The sequence below is a fragment of the Phaethon aethereus genome (assembly GCF_964289735.1).
Source record: "Phaethon aethereus genome assembly, chromosome: 1".
NCBI lineage: Eukaryota > Metazoa > Chordata > Aves > Phaethontiformes > Phaethontidae > Phaethon > Phaethon aethereus.
In genome coordinates, this window is record NC_138575.1 from 112,870,137 (window position 1) to 112,889,631 (window position 19,495).

The following is a 19,495-nucleotide window of genomic DNA, read 5'->3' on the forward strand; positions in this document are numbered from 1 at the left end:
TTTACAAAAGCTTCACACACTTGTGTACTGAATACTGGATCTTAAATGACAAAGCTTCTGTTCTGTTCCTTTTTCAGGAACTATCTCATAGTGAGGAAAATTGACTTATGTGCCTCCCTTCCCTGTTGTATTTTTTTTGTTTCTTTTTTTCATTGTTGTTTTATTTTGTCTCATTAGGCTATAAATTATTAGCAGTAGAAAATATTCTTGCTTTTTTATTTGCTGACAGTGAGAGGTTGTAAAATGGTAGGTGGAAAAGGTCCCTGGTCTCTATGACAGAATATTATCATTGATATGCAAACAGGGGAAAAAAAAAGAGAGAGGAGCTAAATCATTTCTTCTGGAGGAAGCAAACTTAATTCTAAATTGTATTCCAGTACTAAATTTCTGCATCAAATTTCTGAAATGTCTGTCCTGAAATGTTCATGTCCCTTTTCACTCACATATTGGTAGCCAGTTAAAAGGATTCAGAATCTGCTAATATCTTCTCCTTGTCCTTGGACTTATCTCACAGATATGTCAAGATAAAGACCTTAGTTTTCTGGAATATTTCAGATATCAACTATATCAACGTAATCCTTCTTGATTTCAAGAAAAACCTAGAAAGTATTGTCAGTGATAAGAAAGTATCAAAACTAATTTATTTAATATTAATATGTATGTCATCCATTGAGAACCTAACTGAATCAGCATTAATGGACAAGTGTTGTATTCCCAACTTCATCCTGTTTAGTGTATTTTTTGATGTTGAATGTAAATTAATATTAACCTCAGTTTTATGTAAGTGCTTCTTTTTTAATAAACAACTGGAATTACATCTTGAATTTGACTAAGTGTTAATGCTGATTTTGGAAGCATTATGATGTTTGGTTACAGCAAGTTATGGGAATCATGTGTTCCATTTTATTCCCAACTGTACCGTTTATATGTGTGAGTTCAGTCATTTTATTTAATTTGCCTCAGATTAACCATTTGAAAAATGGGCATGTGTAATAAAATTACTTAATGGAAGTCTGTTTTCTGAATACATAACTATGCTAAGGAAAGAAGTCCAGGAGATGCAAACTATTGTAACAAACAATAATGTTTCTTTGTAAAACATTCAAAAATATACTGACTGTTGTGGAGATCTGAGGAAAAGCTCTGACAAAAAATTGTGGGAAAGATTTTTATTCCATTCTGCTGGAGGATTTTCGTTATATTGTATAGGAAGTACATCCATACCTGTTGAGATGGTTCTTCAAAATTAATGACCTGTTTTATACACAGTTCAGCGTTCTCATGTCTTTGTTGCCTTTAAAAATGTGCTCTGACACCAGTTATTCTCTCATTGTCTCTGTTGAAGTTTCTTTAGCAAGGCCTGCATAATTTGGATCTATCATTGTGTAGTCTTATCTTCCTTAAAATCCACTGATGTTTTAGTCAATTAAAAGAGAAATTCTCTTGATTATCTTTTCTCTTTTTTCTTTTACATTTTTGGAAACTATTTTGTTCTGACCCTGTTTCCCTATTCAAAGTACACTGAGATGGCACTTGAGGACATGGTTTAGTGGTGGACTTGGCAGTGTTAGGTTTATGGTTGGACCTAAATTTTTCTATGATTCTATTCAATGAACTGATTTAACACATTGACTTCATGAAAAATGACAGTACTATTGAGGTGGCTTATATATCCCTCTGTGTTGACTAAGCGAGATGCTGGATGACACAGTAGTTTCAAGCTTTAACGTCTTTAAGATAGTATCTAATGTGGCAAAGCTTTAACTATTTACGTTGACCCTCTTCATTTCCAGGTGCCGACAGAGTTTAAGATTTTGTCGATTTAAAATGGAGGCATCTGAACTAATGTGTCAGTCTTTCTTGAAAAAATGCTTTAGTTCACTTAGAAATTTGTCAGTTTGAAATACCTAGTCAAGAAGAAAGGTCAGCAGGGTTTAGTTGCTGGTCTATTTAATATGCATATATACTTTGTTGATACTTCATGGACCGAGAGAATCTAATTCTTTCGCCACTTAACTGATATCTCTATTGAAGCTGATATTACTTTAGTATAAAGCATAACCTTCAGAGAAGCAATACACTAATAGAATTCAATTAGCCAGGACTGAAAGATAAAGATCCAAATGAACAGGTCATGACCTGGAAATCTTTATTCATGTGAGTAGTCCTACTGAAAACATGATAATCGTTTACATCTGTGGAGATAATTTACACTAGTAATGTTTAGTTGGCTCAATCTTTACTGACAGGACTTAGAATTCGCTGACAAAAGAAATAATGTACTTTTAATGTGTTATTCATGTTTTCCTGTTCTCCAATATCAGCATCAATCTGAATCTCTCCTGTTTGCTGGAAGGTCCAGGGAGATGCTCATAATTCTCACTTCTGCTTATAAATTGTCATAGATATGGGTAATGTTTGCGATAACAGGCATTTGGAAACTACTTCTGACCTTGAATATAGACTTTTGTCTCCTAACAGAAATCACTAAATTTTTTTTGTGAAACCACCTATGTGGAAAATTAGACCTTTTCTGTTCTGCAAAATAATTTCTATGATTTGCTTTGGAAAGGAGATGAACCAAGTATCACAATAATAACTTGAAGTGGACAGCTAAATGGACTAGAGTTATTTACAAGGAATGTTACTAAAATGCAAGCTATATAGATACCAGGGCAATCCTGTTAAGGGATATTAATGTTCCCAAGAAAGAAGCAATTATTTGCACTTTTAGGGAAAATAGTATTTTATAAAATATGAAGTATATGTAGTTATCAGCATGATGTGAGAAAGTGAAAATCATTGTTGCTCAAATCTTGAAATAAAACTAGATGTCCTAACTAGGCATATTGAATAGAATAGAATATTTCAGTTATGCATGTTGGCTTCATTTCACAAATAGTTTGTTTTCAAGAAGTTGGCATTGTCAGCAGGATTATCAATGCTTGTGAAAATCAGGCAATTTTTATGGAGGTGCTTATGAGAAGGGACTGTTGATGAGTCAACAGAAATAAGAGCAAAAGAAGCCTACAGAAAACAAGGCAGAATGAGAAGAAATCAAAAAAGTAAGAATTGCAGTCTTGAAAAAGAAGCTGTTTTGATAACTGTGTATATGCCAAGGTGCTCAAATGGACTGGTCAAGCCTCAGTCAGCCCTCAGAATTGTTCACAGGTTTTATTATTTCTGTACCATCTGGTCAGAACTCATTCTAACACCTGGAGACATGCCTGCTTACTAAGTTGTGGCTAGCCAACAAAAACTGAGAGGAAATAATTTGGCAGGGTTCTTTATATGCCAATAGGCTCTAAAGTAATTTAAAGTATTTTTTATATGTTTGTACATTGTTATTAATGTGAACTGCAACAGTTACACTTTCAAAATACACTTTTAAATGTTTCAGACATACAAGTATGTATCAGTGTAACTGATTTCCTTCTATCCTTCCTTGAGCGCAAGCCGTATGTTAGAGTTCTATTCACAGGCATTTTTCTAACATTAAGTCAATATTGAACATTTAAGAATAAAGATATTATAGTATTTTTAATACGCATATGTTTTAGAACCTGACAATAAAATTGTGAAGCTGGGGTCTTGAACATCAAAAAGCAGTTAAGAATGCATTTTTTGTGTCTAGAATGTGCACACTCCTACGAAAAAACACTGTGATCCTGCAGAACTTTTTTTGTCGAGCTAAAATCAACTATACATACTGCCAATTTATGCCACATGAGTTAATGCATTTTTGAGGCTAGCATAATAGTAGTCTTTTCCCTCAAAGATTATTTTCAACATATTGATGCTTCCTTAGCACATTGTTTCAGACTTTGGAACCTGCTGGTTGATTTATACATCGTTTTTATTTTTTTAGGAACGGTAAACTTATTGAAGAAACTGAAAAATATATGCTGAGAGGAAGCGATACAGAACTAACAATAAAAGATATAAAAAATATTGATGCGGGTGCTTATATCTGTAATGCAAAAAACAAAGCAGGAAATGACAAAAAACAAACATTCCTTCAAGTTTTTGGTAAGTACTGCATAGTATGTTCCATCCTTCCTTTTTAAATAAACAGTAGAGAACTGAGGTTATAATTCACAATTTTCAGTGGAAGAGCAGTCCTGCAAGATGTCTGCTGCTGCAGCAAACCATTCTCTGTATAATTTTACAGCTTTTTCCTCCCTGTTGTCTACTTTAACCATTACACCTGACTTTAATTTTGAAAAGGCTATCCTCGACATTTGATTTTCTACTATTCAGATACAATACAATGGAGTGTTAAATTATTAATTCACTCTTGTTTTTCTTTAAAAGTTAGCTGCTTGCAAGAAAACCAAGAGGAGAAAAAGGGGAAAATTCTAAAAGGGGAAAAACAAGGTTATTTGGACTTATAAACAGTGAGGTTTTTTATAAGAACACACCAGGCAGAGGTCTTCCTGATTTTTTATTTGTTTTTCTTTCTTGATTTTTATTTTTTTAAGTGCATGATTGCAGATGTAGTCACAAAAATATTGTCTGATCTGAGTTTCAAAGGACACAAATAATATGAAAACTTAGTTCTCTTTCTGTTGTCTACCACCCTATCTGTGTTCATGTTTCTCTCGTAGAGCTTCTCATATCTTCTTCATAGAGCTTCTCATTATCTTCTTATAGAGCTGATAATTTATTTGAAGTTTTCTATAACTATAACCTAGTCAGAGTTGGCATCTGTGTAGAATGTAGAAAACCTCCCTCAGAATTATTGTGCAGGATCACAGCTGTAGCTTATTTATAAAAAATCCACAAAAAAGTAATGTGTTGGGGTTTTTAACATGAAGTGTAGCTTGCAGTAGAGAGAAAGACCATTTGTATTTGAACAGCTAAAGCACATACTTAGGATCATGGGAAATTAAATTTTCAGGCCCAGTTAAAACTAATAGCAATTTATACAAAGTGAAAGAGCTCGAACAGGAGAGGCTGAGCTGCTAACTTGCACTGGAAGATCTAAACTGTTGCGTTGGATAATGCTGTCATTTGGGATCTGGGGGCCTGAGGCTTAAGCCATGGAGTCAGGAGAACAGGTTAGCTGTGTCTGCCTCCCACTGTCTCTCCTGTTTGGGAAACCCTTCATAGCGCTCCACTCTGTGCTGTCTCCAGTGCTCCCCGCTCTGGATGTGTTGCCTAAAGATTGGGCTACTTTGTTGTTCTGAGGTGCTTGTAACTTATTCCCAATTACTTTTCAAAGGAAAGACGATGAAATACAATTTTAAAATTCATCTTAGCCTCAAGATGTAGAGCTTCTTGAAGATTTATGTGAAGAAACTGAAACTTTTTATTCAATCGTATTTCCAAAATTAAAAACAAACAAAAAAAAATTGAAGGAATAGAAAAGACTTGCTTGTTTTCATATGACTTTACAGAAGCTTCAGACAGAAATAATTTTGTGTGTTATTCAAGTAATTTTAAGTATGGATGAAATTTACGTAGTTTTTGCCTGAGGCAAAGTAACTTTTTAATGCAAGGAATAGGGAAAGGGAGACACCAGGCTAAGAGTGAGTATTTCCTGTATGCATTCTTCCATCTTTTAACAACCGCTATTCTGGGGACGCCTTGGAAAGCTAAATCCAAATGATTTAATAGATACCATGAGTTTGTTTAATCCATTATGAACCTACACATCCTTTTTGTTTCCATGACATCCTAAGCTCCTAAATTCCTTACCTGATTTCTTTCTTGCATGAAAAATTATTTCTTTTGTTTAAGTTTGGAGCCTATTCATTTCTTTGGCTCATAATTTTCATTTTAAGATAAAAAGTGAAGAATAATTTCTTATGTTCTTTACATTAAATGTAGTTTTCTATCTCACTAGTTCTTTTATTTTCTAAGCTGAGAGTTTCCAATCTATTTAGTTTCTCCTGCTTTGGCAACCATTATGAATCTCTGAACGACTCATTCCTGTACCTTGCCAGTTATAAACCGCTGCTTGTGAAATGGCAAGGCAAAAATGGCATGCAGGATTCATGTCTTGGGGGGAACCTGGCTGTTCAGCAGCACAGAACTGCTTCTGATTTGATCTCGGTGCCTTCTCTCACATTCTGTTTGCCGCCCTGGCTCTCCCTGAGCGCTGAACTGCTGTTTCCACAGACTGTCTGCAGTGTCTCCCAGGTCTCTTTCCTGAGCAGTTATAGCCACTTTAGAGCACATCACTGAGTATGTATATTTAGAGTTATTTTTCCTGTGTGCTTTACTACTGGATGTATTTAAATTAGATTATAATAATCTGTGTCCTGTTAGTTTGACCTTAAGGAATAGTATCGTTAATTAAGCCTCTTACCTTATTTGTAATCTCTAAAGCTAGTATGATTTTAGTCTAATATTGCTTTTACAAAGTTCACCTCTACTGTCAGTCTGAAAATGTGGAGCAGAGTTGTATTCTCTCCTACAAAGAACTCTACTTTTTCTTTTGTGTCTTTCACACAAGTTAAACTCAGAGTCATATATACAGCCAACAACTTATTATACTTTTCTTCCCCTTAAATGTATTCAAACAACTGCCGTCTGAAAATGGCAAGGCAGATGGCTGATTATTATAGCTAAATAGTACACAAACCACCAGTTTGTGTTAAAATGACCTATTAAATTACATTATTCTTTCCCACTCCATTCACTTGCTTGTCTCCCCTACCTGCTATCTTTAATTTTAATTTACAGTGCAAACTCCTTGGGGCAATGACTATTCTTTCTACTGCTACAGGGCTCTGGTAGGGTTGAAACTTGTCATAACAGTAATGTAACCATAATGCAATAAAAATAACAGTAACATTATAACATTCAGCATTTAAAATTTCTAGTACTCTGCACTTTTGAATGAACATGCCCATCTTCGTGTTGTCTAACACATGCATATGTTTAGTTTCCATGCATGACCTAGATTTTTTTGTTCAATGGGGTTTTTTTTGTTTCCAGTGTCAGTGTTGAAAAAGCTATTTTGTCCTCATGTCAAATTCTTACTCTGACAGGTTTTCTGGAACACTAACACACATATAGAAACCTGTACACACAGACTCTGCTCTCCCCAATCCTTCAATCTTTATTACTGCTTTTTATATATTCTACTGAATAGAAGTTAGAAGAATAAAGAAGGCCCTGTTTCCCTCAGAGGATTTCTTACTGATCATGATTTGGTAATCTCTGTCTGTCATCCTGTTATCTGCAATACTTCCCTCTGTATCATTACCTATTACTACCTAAAAGATCTCATCCATATTAATGCTTAGGCCTTGTGCTAAGATTTTTGATACAAACTCATATGTTTAGTCTTTCTGAATCACAGAATCACAGAATCACTAAGGTTGGAAAGGACCTTCAAGATCATCAAGTCCAACCATTAATCCAGCGCCACCATGTCCCCTAAACCATGTCTTGAAGCGCCACATCCACACGTTTTTTGAACACTTCCAGAGATGGCGACTCCACCACCTCCCTGGGCAGCCTGTTCCAATGCTCGACCACCCTCTTGGTGAAGAAATTTTTCCTAATATCCAATCTAAACCTCCCCTGGCACAACTTGAGGCCATTTCCTCTTGTCCTATCACTAGTTACTTGGGAGAAGAAACCAACACCCTCCTTGCCACAACCCCCTTTCAGGTAGTTGTAGAGAGCGATAAGGTCTCCCCTCAGCCTCCTCTTCTTCAGACTGAACAACTCCAGTTCCCTCAGCTGCTCCTCATAAGTCTTGTGCTCCAGACCCCTCACCAGCTTCGTTGCCCTTGTCTGGACACACTCAAGCACCTCAACATCCTTCTTGTAGTGAGGGGCCCAAAACTGAACACACGATTCAAGGTGCGGCCTCACCGGTGCTGAGTACAGGGGCACAATCATTTCCCTACTGCTGCTGGCCACACTATTGCTGATACAGGCCAGAACGCTGTTGGCCGCCTGGACCACCTGGGCACCTGGCCACTGACGGCTCATATTCAGCCGGCTGTCAGCCAGCACCCCCAGGCCCGTTTCCACTGGGCAGCTCTCCAGCCACTCCTCCCCAAGCCTGTAGCGTTGCATGGGGTTGTTGTGACCCAAGTGCAGGACGCGGCACTTGGCCTTATTAAACCTCATACAGTCGACCTCAGCCCATCGATCCAGCCTGTCCTGATCCCTCTGCAGAGCCCTCCTACCCTCCAGCACATCAACACTTCCACCCAACTTGGTGTCATCTGAAAACTTACTGAGGGAGCACTCGATTCCCTCATCCAGATCATCTATAAAGATATTGAACAAGACCACCCCCAGAACCGAGCCCTGGGGAACACCGCTTGTGATCGGCCGCCAGCCAGATTTAACGCCAGTCACCACAACTCTCTGGGCTCGGCCGTCCAGCCAGTTCCTCACCCAGCGAGGAGTACACCTGTCTAAGCCACGAGCTGCCAGTTTCTCCAGGAGAATGCTGTGGGAGACGCTGTCAAAGACTTTACTAAAGTCCAGGGAGACAACATCCACAACCTTCCCCTCATCCACTAGGTGGGTCACCTGGTCATAGAAGGAGATCAGGTTGGTCAAGCAGGACCTGCCTTTCATGAACCCATGCTGGCTGGGCCTGATCCCTTGGTTGTCCTGCACATGCCCTGTGAGCACTCTGAAGAGCTTGAAACTATAGATGTTCTTCCATTAATTCTTTAAAAATATTTTTAGTATTTGTCTCTACTTGGTAGCTAACTTTTTATATATCTTTCACCCATACTATTCAATTTCATTGTTTTCTTTTATTGGTTTTGTGATGTAATTAGACATCTCTCTCTCTGTTTAGATACATGTGAGTAAGCATTTTGAATTATGAAATAACACATTTTTACATCTATGGGCACCCCAACAAAAATTTTTTAAATAAAATAATAATAATCAGTTGATTTAAGAGCAGTCAAGAAAATTCAATCCCTTAATACCTTCCTACTTCGTCTTATTTTCTAAGGCCTAAACATGCATTTCTTCATCGTTACTTCTCCAGAGTGATGGCAGTAGTGTTCATTTACCTTATAATAAAAAATCTAATTGGGCTAAATGAAACAAAATTAACTTTAATGAAAGACATATTCATGCTTTATAAGGATAATGCATATATTCTGATGACAGTTTTTATATCTTCATATTGTTTGTTCTTTAGTTGTTCATTTCCACTCCTTAATCACTCAAATGCTTGGTTCTGCCATTCCATGATGCATAAACAATTGAGGTTTTCAACAAGTTTTCTCTTTTCTGTACATATGCCATAGAAAGAGACATTTCTATGTCTAGAAATTTCTATTTGTAGAAAGAGAAGGAATATTTTTTCTTTAATCAGAATTGGTAAAAAATGGGAAGGAGTGCCTGCATATGTTAATTTGAAGTTCTCTAGGGTATAGATGTTTTACCTACATAATCAATAAGAGGGTAGTCTGAGCTTATCAAAAATATTTCATTGGAATCTCAGTGTTTCTGACAATTGATTTTATGAAAGTCAAATGTGGGAAAAATACCTCAAGAAGCACTGCAAAAGACCCTTTATAATTATTGTGTAGTGTAAGCACATGCCATTTTTAGTTTCTAGATGTCTTCTTAAGTATAATCTGAATCTTGTATAGCAAGAAGGCTTTTGCAGATGTGTGCAATGTAATTTTTGGTTATTGAAAAAAGCATATGCTATTATTCATTTTTTATCTGTCATCAGGCAGATGAGAGGAAATGTAATGGACCTCTCCTGTCATATCCCCCTTAGATGTTTTTCAAATGTTAAAATTCAAAATATTTGGGTTAATCTAGGCCTTCAAAATTCATGCATCTTAGAATCAGAGGGTGCATAATGAGATTGGGGTGAGAAGCTGCCTAGATTTTTCCATTATTTTCAGGTATAATGACTGCATTACTTTTACATTTATAGTGCCTGGAGCACATCTAGTTAATTTTCCTTTGAGCTTAATAAGTAGATTAATATGTGTTTTGTTTTGGGATTTTTGTTTGTTTGTTCTTTTGTTTGTTTTGGTTTGGTTTTTTTCCCCCTAAGATACTATTCAATATATATGGAAGCTCTTTATTTAAATTCACTGATACATTTAGAATGGGAATCCCATGGATCTGTGTATGGAACGATCTGTGCCTGCTCATCCCAGGTATTATGAAGTATACCAAATGCAGCTTCACAAAGTGCAGTTCAACTGAATATATAGTTCTAAAACTCTGTATTCTTTCTTCCTCCCTGTTACCTCCTTACCTGTTTGGAACACCTCTAATTTTTAAAATAAAAATGATGTAATCTATAAAGGCAGTGATGCCAGTTCTCTCAGAAGATAAATCCCTTTGAGTGTGAAGTAGTAATACCGTTTTAACATGTACAAAGACTCAGGTTTATCATACACTAAATCAAACCAACACTTCATACTGCGGTGTGTGTGAATCCTTATTATATCAGGGATCAAGTTTCAAGAATCTGTTTCTTAGGTATTTCCTTGTTGGAGTCTTGCTTTTTTATTAAATTTAAATTGTACCAGCACTTTCCAGGAGGATGGGGTTGCAGTTTTGCTACCTGATACAAGTGTGGCTGTGCAGGAAGATAGCATAAGAGTATGATTCCTCGTGTGTCATATGAATGAAAAGATTTTATCAGGCAGCGATACAGACAGATACTAAGCCTCTTGCCAGTAAATCCATGTTTGTGTTATTAATAAGCAGTTTAAAGCAATTCTTTTCATAAGATGTAATCAGGACTATCTCAAGCTTTATGTACGTGCTGCTTCCCAAGTCTGATGAACCTCTTTTGTCAAAGATATGGGTAGAACTCTGTGAATTCAATAAATTGTGGACCTTTTTCAAGAAATCAGTTGTAAGCAACCAACAACAAATCTAGAATCTCAAATTGCTATCCAAGTTCTTAAGCTTTTTGGGGAGGCTGTAAGGTACACAGCAATGAGCTTAAATTTTCTGTTAAAAAGGTATTGCTCTGTCCGAGATGAATCCAGAAGAGACCGAGGAAGGAATCTGAAGGAAACTTGTTTACTGAGGAAGCGTTTGAGAACATAACACTAACCTTTTCTGCTCAGAGAGCAAACTTTCCAACCAGAAAATGTTACTTCTTTATTTGGCAGCATCACTCTGTTAATATTAAAAAAATGCATGCCTAGTAATGAACAGTTCTTCTCCTTCCAAATGAAGCTTAAGCATAACTCCTTTCTATATTCAAGCCTTCTTTCATTTCAGTCAAGTCATTCAGTTTACAACTTTTTGAGTACATTATAATACCAATTCAGTTTGAGAATGACCTTGTCAATTTAGAAAGAACAGTTAAGGAATTGGGTGGGGGGCGGAACATGAAGGGGATGACCCTGTTTGAGTATTGCTGTGAATACTAGTCTTGGCATTCTCGTATAAATAATGTTATTTATATGTACACAGAAGTATTTTAATATTTTCCAATGTCCAAAATGTCATAAAAAAGGAATCAAACGGTATAAAAATTTCTAGTCAATAGCAAGTTACGACTTAAGACCTATGAAAATGAAGCAATTAAATAATATCCCCCATTTGAGCTCTCTTCTTCTTCTTAGTAAGAACTGTCAGCTAGATATATATGATGATTAATCAGTGCTTATTCCTTTAAATGTCAGCTGCTCATGTCTAAAATGTCAAGCTAAAACTTTTTGTCTTGTGATCCATTTGAAGAAGAGCTTAAAGAAATTTAGAATATAAGTCTAAGATTAAAATGTAGAGTGTATTAGTTACATGTTTTAGAACATGCATCATCTTGAGAAGATCATACTGTCTGTCATGTCCAGATGGGGAAATCCTCTTGTTCTGACAGAAATAATGTTACACCGAGTTTTGCAAATTTCTGACATAATATGTATGATGCTTTTTTAAAATTAATAATATGTCTGCCATAGCTCTTTCCGTGTTTCCAGGGATAATATATAAAAGGAAAGAAAGGAAAGAACAGATTATATTGTAGCCAGAAGACATCGCTGTAGAAATACAGTGTCTGAATTACCCAAGGTAGAATATTTCATAGGCATTTGGATGATCCTCAAAGTTACAGTAATAACTGAATTTATTTTGAAGTTTAACATGGTTAACTGTTATCTCAAATTCTTTTTTGTAGCTCTTTCAAATGACATCCCTTGTTATACTGTTGAGGAGATTTTAGCTTTTCTCAGTGAAATTGATGTCCTGCTGTAATGCTTTTGCTTCCTACCTTCTACTGCATCCAGTAAAGCTGGATCCAGTTGGCATTTCAAGAGCCCCTGACCACCCAGGGTATTTTCTTTCTGCACGCAATGTCACTCACCATAGATTATATCTTAATGAAGCAGGATATTAGTGTAGTGCTTTGTTAGGTAAAATATGACCTATTTTTCATCTCTATGCAGTAAACACACAATAGATTATTTGTAATAGTCAAGGGTGAACAGACAGTAGACAAGCGACAGAAGGAGTATGGCGATAAGGAATGAGAAATGAGACCAAGAATTGTGTGGTGGAAATGGATAAAAGAGAGGTAGGTATTCTGTCTGGATATAGCAAGTTTGAACCTGGTTTTATTGTTTTTCCTGGTACTGCCAGATGCAGCATCTGTGAGACAGTGGTCATAGATGAAGTAGCGGTCATAAAATGAAAAAGACTAGACATAAGGAAAACATTCTTCACCATGAGGCTGTCAGGCACTGCAACAGGCTGGTGAGAAAGGCTGTGCAGGCTCTCTTCCTGGCATTTTTCAGGATAGTGCTCAACATATCCCTGAGCAATCTGGTCTGAACAGGATCTGTTCACCCTGTGTTGATGAGGAGGTTGGTCAAGATGACCTCCTGGAGTCTCTTCCAAACTGAATGATTCTCTTTCCCCTTTTGATCCACTAACACAAGCCAATATTACTTTTCTGTGTAGCTTATACTTTTGTAACCCCATCAGAAAATAGGTTACCCCTCTGTTCACTTTCTGCTTCATAGAATATACTGTAGTAGTGCTTCCTCAAAAGCAAAAATTGTGAAAACTCCATAGAAAATATATTCTTTTCAACAAATGTCCTTAATGTTTACAAAGTCAATGTTAAGAACTGCCAAAATTACATTTACTTACGTAAACTTAATTCACTGGGTTTGGGTGTAAACACACTGAATCATATTTTTATTACATGATTACATGCTACGTTTTCCAGTGGGATGAATGTCTCATTCAATGTGTAAAGTTGATTGATAGGTTCAGAGAAACTTATTAGTGGTTATACATAAGTGAGTATAAAGTGGTTATATATGAGTGAGTATAAAAATCTTCTATGAAGATACTTAAATGCTGTGGAAGAGAATAACATTCTATGCATAGTTCTACACCAGAGGTCTTGTATGATATTGTACAGATGAGTCCTCTAAATAAAAGTGTTCCAACGTATCCAGAAATTGAATTGTATATGTAAATAACCATACAGGGTACAGTGTAGGCTGAGAGCTGTAGTTGCTGTGTACTTGTGGCTATAAAGTGGAACGATTTGAAGAATGCAAGCAATATCTGAAGTTTTTTAGTTGTATTTTACCACCTATTTACTCAGTAAGTAAGGATGAATAGCTTTGTGCCAGAGGACTCCTCAGCTCTTAATAGTGTTAATAGAATACATTTGTTATGAGGAGATTTTGTTAAACTCAGCAATGTGTGCAAGACATATTTCTAAAGATCAAAGTCCAGGGATATTAATAATTCTGGATTTTTTCCAAATAATTTGTATTTGAAGACAAACACAAATTATCACAGAATCAAAGAATGCCTGGCACAGGAAGGCACCTCTGAAGACCACCTAGACCAACCCCCTGCTCAGAGCTTCATTCCTGAATTCCCAGAGAGCGGTGAGAGGTAGCTGGTCCCTAGGGGACGGCGAGCCAGGAGCAAAGCACATGAACACAGCCAGCAAGGCAGGGGCCTCACCAAGCAGGACCCATCCAGCACTGCCCCAGCGATAGAGCAGGAGGCCCTGGGGGTGTCAGCCATGCTGAGTGAGGAGTCCTAGTCGTAAGACATACAGAAATGGTTGTTGTACAACCTGAAGTCAGAGAAGTTGGTTGCTCTTATAGGTGGTAACATTAAACCTTTAGTTAATCCTAAGTAAACAAACATGAATGTGCTTAAAAAAAGAAAAGTGGTTTAAAAGATCAAAAGGATTTTGACATGACATTCTTTGTGCAGGATAAGTAATGTAATTTGTATTTTTAACAGTACAGCCTCAAATAATACATCTTAAAAATGAAACCACGTTTGAGAATGGGAAAGCCACCCTAATCTGTGAAGCAGAAGGAGAACCTATCCCAGAGATTACTTGGAAAAGGGCCATTGATGGAATAACTTTCTCTGAAGGTGACAAGGTAAATCAGCCTTTAATATCTAAAATATCTAAATATGTATTGTCTTGCTAATCTTTTTGTAAGTATAAAAGTAATTTAGAGCTAGATTAATTCTAGATTCCTCTAGAGTTGGAAGGAATTGCTGCTTTCCAAGGTAATGAGAGAGATGTGGAGATCCTAGATTTTAAATTAAAAGAAAAGGCAAAGAAAAAAAGCAATTATAGTGCTGAAAGGTAGTTCATCTCATCAGGCCCAAATTTTCATACATAATCCCTGCTAAGGGTTTAAATTTCATTTTGATCATAATGGCTGCCCATAGCCCTTCCTGACTATATTTGTACTCTGTCCAGTATTTCTCAAAATGCAGTAGAGCTTCTAGAAACCTGTAATTAAAAATTCTGAATACTTTGGAGTTCTTTATTTCCCACTTAATATTTTTTTTTCTATTTTTTTCTTTTCTTATGTTTTTCCTCACACAGAGAAAGTAGTCTACAAATTGAGCTCATTTTCCCATTTTGTTTACCCATTTTCATGTTTTATTACAAAAGTAAGTTCTGTAGAGAAAGATTGCAGTATGACAATGAAGAAAGTCAGTTTCTGTGGGAGCAAGAGCTGTAATTATATGGAACGATGAAAGCAAAAGGGAACAGTGTAATGTTATTCCTAACCATGCAGATAACAAGCTGTTTCTACAGAGCTCTTTTTCCTTTTTTTGAAATTATTTTCTTGTAGTATTTGAGCAAGTGTTTTCTTCTTAATTTTCTGACATAAGCTACAGAATTTCTCTGTGCTCATTAAAGTGCAAGCTACCATCCTTCTTGCTGGCTAATTCAGATTTTTTACTCCAGCTAATCAAATAGCAAAATAGACACTCCTTTTGCAGATGTTTGCATAGTCATATCTCTTGCTTAACAAAGGAATTGACAAACCTATAGAGCAATCATGCCAAAGGGGGAATTAGATACATAGTAAGTCACTCAGTTTATAGGGAATTGCTACATATTAAGAAATTCTGTACTTCCATTATTTGTGTTCTCAAGGAGAACCTCTGGTCTAGTCTCTGATTTGACCTTTCCTGGAATTGAGGCAGTTTATGTGAGGCTCTGTCCACCATTTTCCTGCTCTGTGATTCCCATTTTGGAGCAACCTAACAGTATTTATTTAATTTTTTTTTTCTAACAGTTTTGCATTAAAATGAAACAGTGTCTCCTCCTTAAATATTTCAAGCCAAAGGTCAACTTTCAGACCCACAAAGACTACACTTGGTTCAAAGGTTAAAAATGCAGCCTTTCACTTACGTTTGGAATGTTCCTAAAATAACTATTATGTCAGAAATTGAAACTGAAAGCAAATCACAGAAACAAGCTAAAAAATACTGGTGCAGTTGAAACCTGAAATTTATCCCATGCTTATATAGGACAGTATTACATTCTTAATTCAAACTGCAGATGGTTAAACTATCTAGATGTGTTACTGTAGCATTTTTTGAACTGTGGTTCAACTGAATAATGCTGAAAACCAAACTAAAACCTATATTGAGTTGCTACTAGTGTGCTGACATATTGTATATGGAATATAAAAAGAATGAGAATAAATGCAGTTATATGGTTTCCTTTTTGTTCTTGCCAGTGAAAGAACTCTATGTGTATTGCTCATGGGAGAGTTTTTGCTGAATGTTGAATAAATGTTCTGAAATACTGTCTATGTTCTTGGACTATAAAATGTGCTGCTGCGTTTGCCCTGTGGACCTCTAGGTCTAGGGTGCCAAAGCCTTGGCTTGTGCTTTCCTACCAAATTAGGTGAATGGGGAACAAAACTGGCAGTTATTATTGAATAATTGTTGAATAACACAGCAATGTTTTGCACACAGAAAGAGAAACAGTGAATTGAAGAAAATAGGGAGTGTTTGTAACATAGTCTTAAATTGAAGTTATTACTTACATGTGATAATTTTTGAAGTAATGTTCAATCACAGACATACTTGCATAAATGTAAAAATTCTAATCCACATTCAGATAATTCATCTTTTGAATTTTTACTAGTTTTAAAACCTTTATTGATATAGACTGCACTTTATCCAACGTTTTGGTGAATTAAGAATATCTTTAGGGGGTGAATTCTTTCCATAGAAGATGGAAGAAACTCTCCAACTATAATATTAACATGATGATGTTTAAAAACTGCAAAAAGTGTTGTTGTTATTTTTTAATTATACTTTTTTACTTTTAGTATGCAGCTCCTCAATCATGTTATGCTTGTTTTGCTAAAATGCAAGCATACCTTGTATGGATAAGGAAAAAGGCTGCATGTGAATTCATTCTTAGCCTGCATGGATTCAAAATGTTTTCTTTCAAATGATAGATAGATTAACTAGGACATAGGCTTTTCTGAGTTTTGAAATTATTATGTCCAAAAGAATGGAAAATATGCACCAGCGTGATAGATCAAAGAAATAACCCTACTAGGCTTAAGGAGAATAATGTTAATGTGCAAGAAGTCCATAATTATCTCTTAGGAGAATATAGCTTTGATGAAGGATTTTCAATACATCAGAAGTGTGTTTTTGAAAGTCGAAGCCAAGTGAGTTCAAACCAGTAGCAAAGAAGCCTTTTCCTCTCTCCTTTAATAAGTTAGCCTTTGGAAAAATTTACCATAGTATGTGGTCCCCCTTTCACTGAGAATTTGAAATAAAGGGGTCTCCCCCCTTCCTCTGATCTCTCTTGAAAATTTAAATAGAAAGTTTTCCAGGAGGTCACATTAGATGACCTCTGTAATCCTTTCATGGCTTTATAACTCATACATACATGAAAGCAGGTAAGCCTGAGTAAATGAATGATTATGTGTGACAGACGGTGTTTGGCTCATCATTAAAGATTTGAGAATGGAAATGGAGGTTTAGTCCAAGACAGAGCTTCATCTGCTGTTGCAGTGTCAAGCCAAAACTCTCTGCCTGGTGCATGTACTCTGCCTTTGCGCTTCTAGTCCCTGGCTCCCCAGCATTGCACGTCCTTTAATGTGCCAACCTGGCCATGCCCCTTTCGGCTGTGATTCGAAATGGCATGTTCCTACAGACCTCTGTGCATCCAACAGGCCTGGCCCTTTTCCCAGTAAAAAGAGGAGGCAGGAGAAGAGTTGCTTTTTGTAGAGCAGAAGGAAGGATAGTTGATTAGATTTGATTTGCTGTAATCACTTATAAAATGGATTTTGGACACACACACATATATCTACACACATCCCTCGTGGAGAGCATATCCTGATTCTCTGATACAAAAATGTCATTGATTCCTGTGCATACTGCAGAAGTGTGAGGGCTTCATGCTCTACTTTTCTAGGATCCGACTCTAGTAAAAACATGAAAGCTGACCAATACTGTTTGTAATTACCATTTCAAATCTGTTTTGGAATACAAATGTTGTCAACAGATGGGGCTTGAGATATTAGCTCCACTGTAAGCAGCATGTGTCCAGAGACACACACTTTACCCTGAAGAATTTATGTTCTAAACATGTAAAATGAGTGAAAGAAGAAGTCACTGCAGAGGGGTCACAGTCCAGTATCTGATACTCAGTTTTGATAATGCCTTAAGTGTGGGTAACTGGTTAACAAAAAAACAAACAAAAGAATGAGAATTTGCAGCTTGGGTGTTGGGTTTAAAATACATGAAATGATACTGTATTTTATATATATTTGATAAAGATTCACCAAATATCTTTGAAATATCTTGCACTATCCTTCATGTATCCACAAGTAACAAAATCCCTGATTTTTAACTTTATGGTAAAGACTACAGAGATAGCTTGAATTCTGCTTCCGACCGTCTACCTACCATTGCAATATTAATCTGTGTGTTCCCATGAAACCTCCTATGACATTGTTTCTAAATATTGCACAGTTCAGACCGATAATTAAATTATTTTCCAAGTTTGAATTTACCTTGTGTTGGCGTGCAAGTCATAACTATGTGGAGCTTATAGAGTTTTATGTAGTTTTCATGATCAGGCAACAGGCAAAGGTAAAGGATTTGGGGTTTTTTTGGTCTGCTTTTCCCCCAAGCCTGTTAACTCCACTTCAACTACTGCAAATGTTAATAAAAAGAATATGAAAATTTTTTCACTCCCTGTATATGCTGTTGTCACTGCATTAAAAAAAACAGTATTACATGTCAGCGAATTGTGTTACCTTTCTTTTGAGATAGTAATGAGCGCTTTGTTACATTCTTGCTCATCAAGGATCAGCTCTTTGTTTAAAATGAATCACCCCAAAAGAAAAATGATAGATGTATTTAGGGTATTTTAATTGATTCCAGGAGGTTTCTTTCTTTTTCTGAGCTGTACAAGTCCCAGTCTTCGTACATTAATCTCAGGAACTTTTCTCCTTTGAATAGTAGGAAAAATGTGAGGGGCAAATTTCCTTGCCTTGTGGAAGAAAATCATTATAACCTATTGCCCCTACATGTTGTGTGAACAGCTTTTACTTACGATATCGTAGAGTATTTTTGCTGTTGTAATATTAGCACAGGCCTTCAGGCTAGAACGGTTGATGTAGCCAGCTGCAATTGCATTTGACTATGCAGTTGAGACACTGCAAACAATTCAATCAGGCATCAAAGATGATTTTACTTTGTTTTTAACCCTAAAATGATTCATGGTGGGCTTCACATGTTAAGGCTATGAAACAGAAGAGTAAGAAGAGTAAGAAGAATATTGTGACTGGAAGAAGAAGGTAAATAAATGGACTTGAGAGTGGGTAGAAAGCAGGAGAGTGGCCTTAAATGTTAGGCCGTTAGTGCTGTTGAGAATACACAGATTTATACTCTGTGATATATGAAAGTCATGGAACACATATGAGCACTGAATAGTATACTCTCACCAGTCATCTGATCCATAGAAATCCACACATGTTTCGGGGCTCCTTCATCTTCTCTATGGCATGCTTAGCTACACTAATACGGAGTTGGGACAAACCATTCAGTTAACCAGAAGGAGCTAAAAGTAGAGTGTACAGTTTTGGGAGGTGACAGTATTTTACTAACAGGATTGATTTTGGAGTGGTAGGATTGTATGCAGTTAGAAATAAGGAGCAGCTTTCCCGGATGAGCTGAGGAAGCGCTACAGTAGGTAAGCTGCAAGCCAATGTGGGTATTTCACTGTCCTTAAGTAGCCCAGTCACTC

The 19,495-nt window shown here is 36.5% G+C and overlaps 1 protein-coding gene across 3 annotated transcripts in view; it reads left to right on the forward strand.

The window, feature by feature from the left end:
• The window catches only part of NCAM2 (neural cell adhesion molecule 2), a gene marked incomplete at its 3' end in the record, with an annotated part of 311,617 nt that overhangs the window by 173,354 nt on the left and 118,768 nt on the right, over nt 1-19,495 (forward strand). For all 3 annotated transcript variants that reach the window (XM_081997216.1, XM_081997218.1, XM_081997217.1), the window contains 2 exons: nt 3,869-4,029; nt 14,200-14,345. In XM_081997216.1, coding sequence (XP_081853342.1) covers nt 3,869-4,029; nt 14,200-14,345 — 307 coding nt within the window. The remainder of the gene's footprint in view (nt 1-3,868; nt 4,030-14,199; nt 14,346-19,495) is intronic.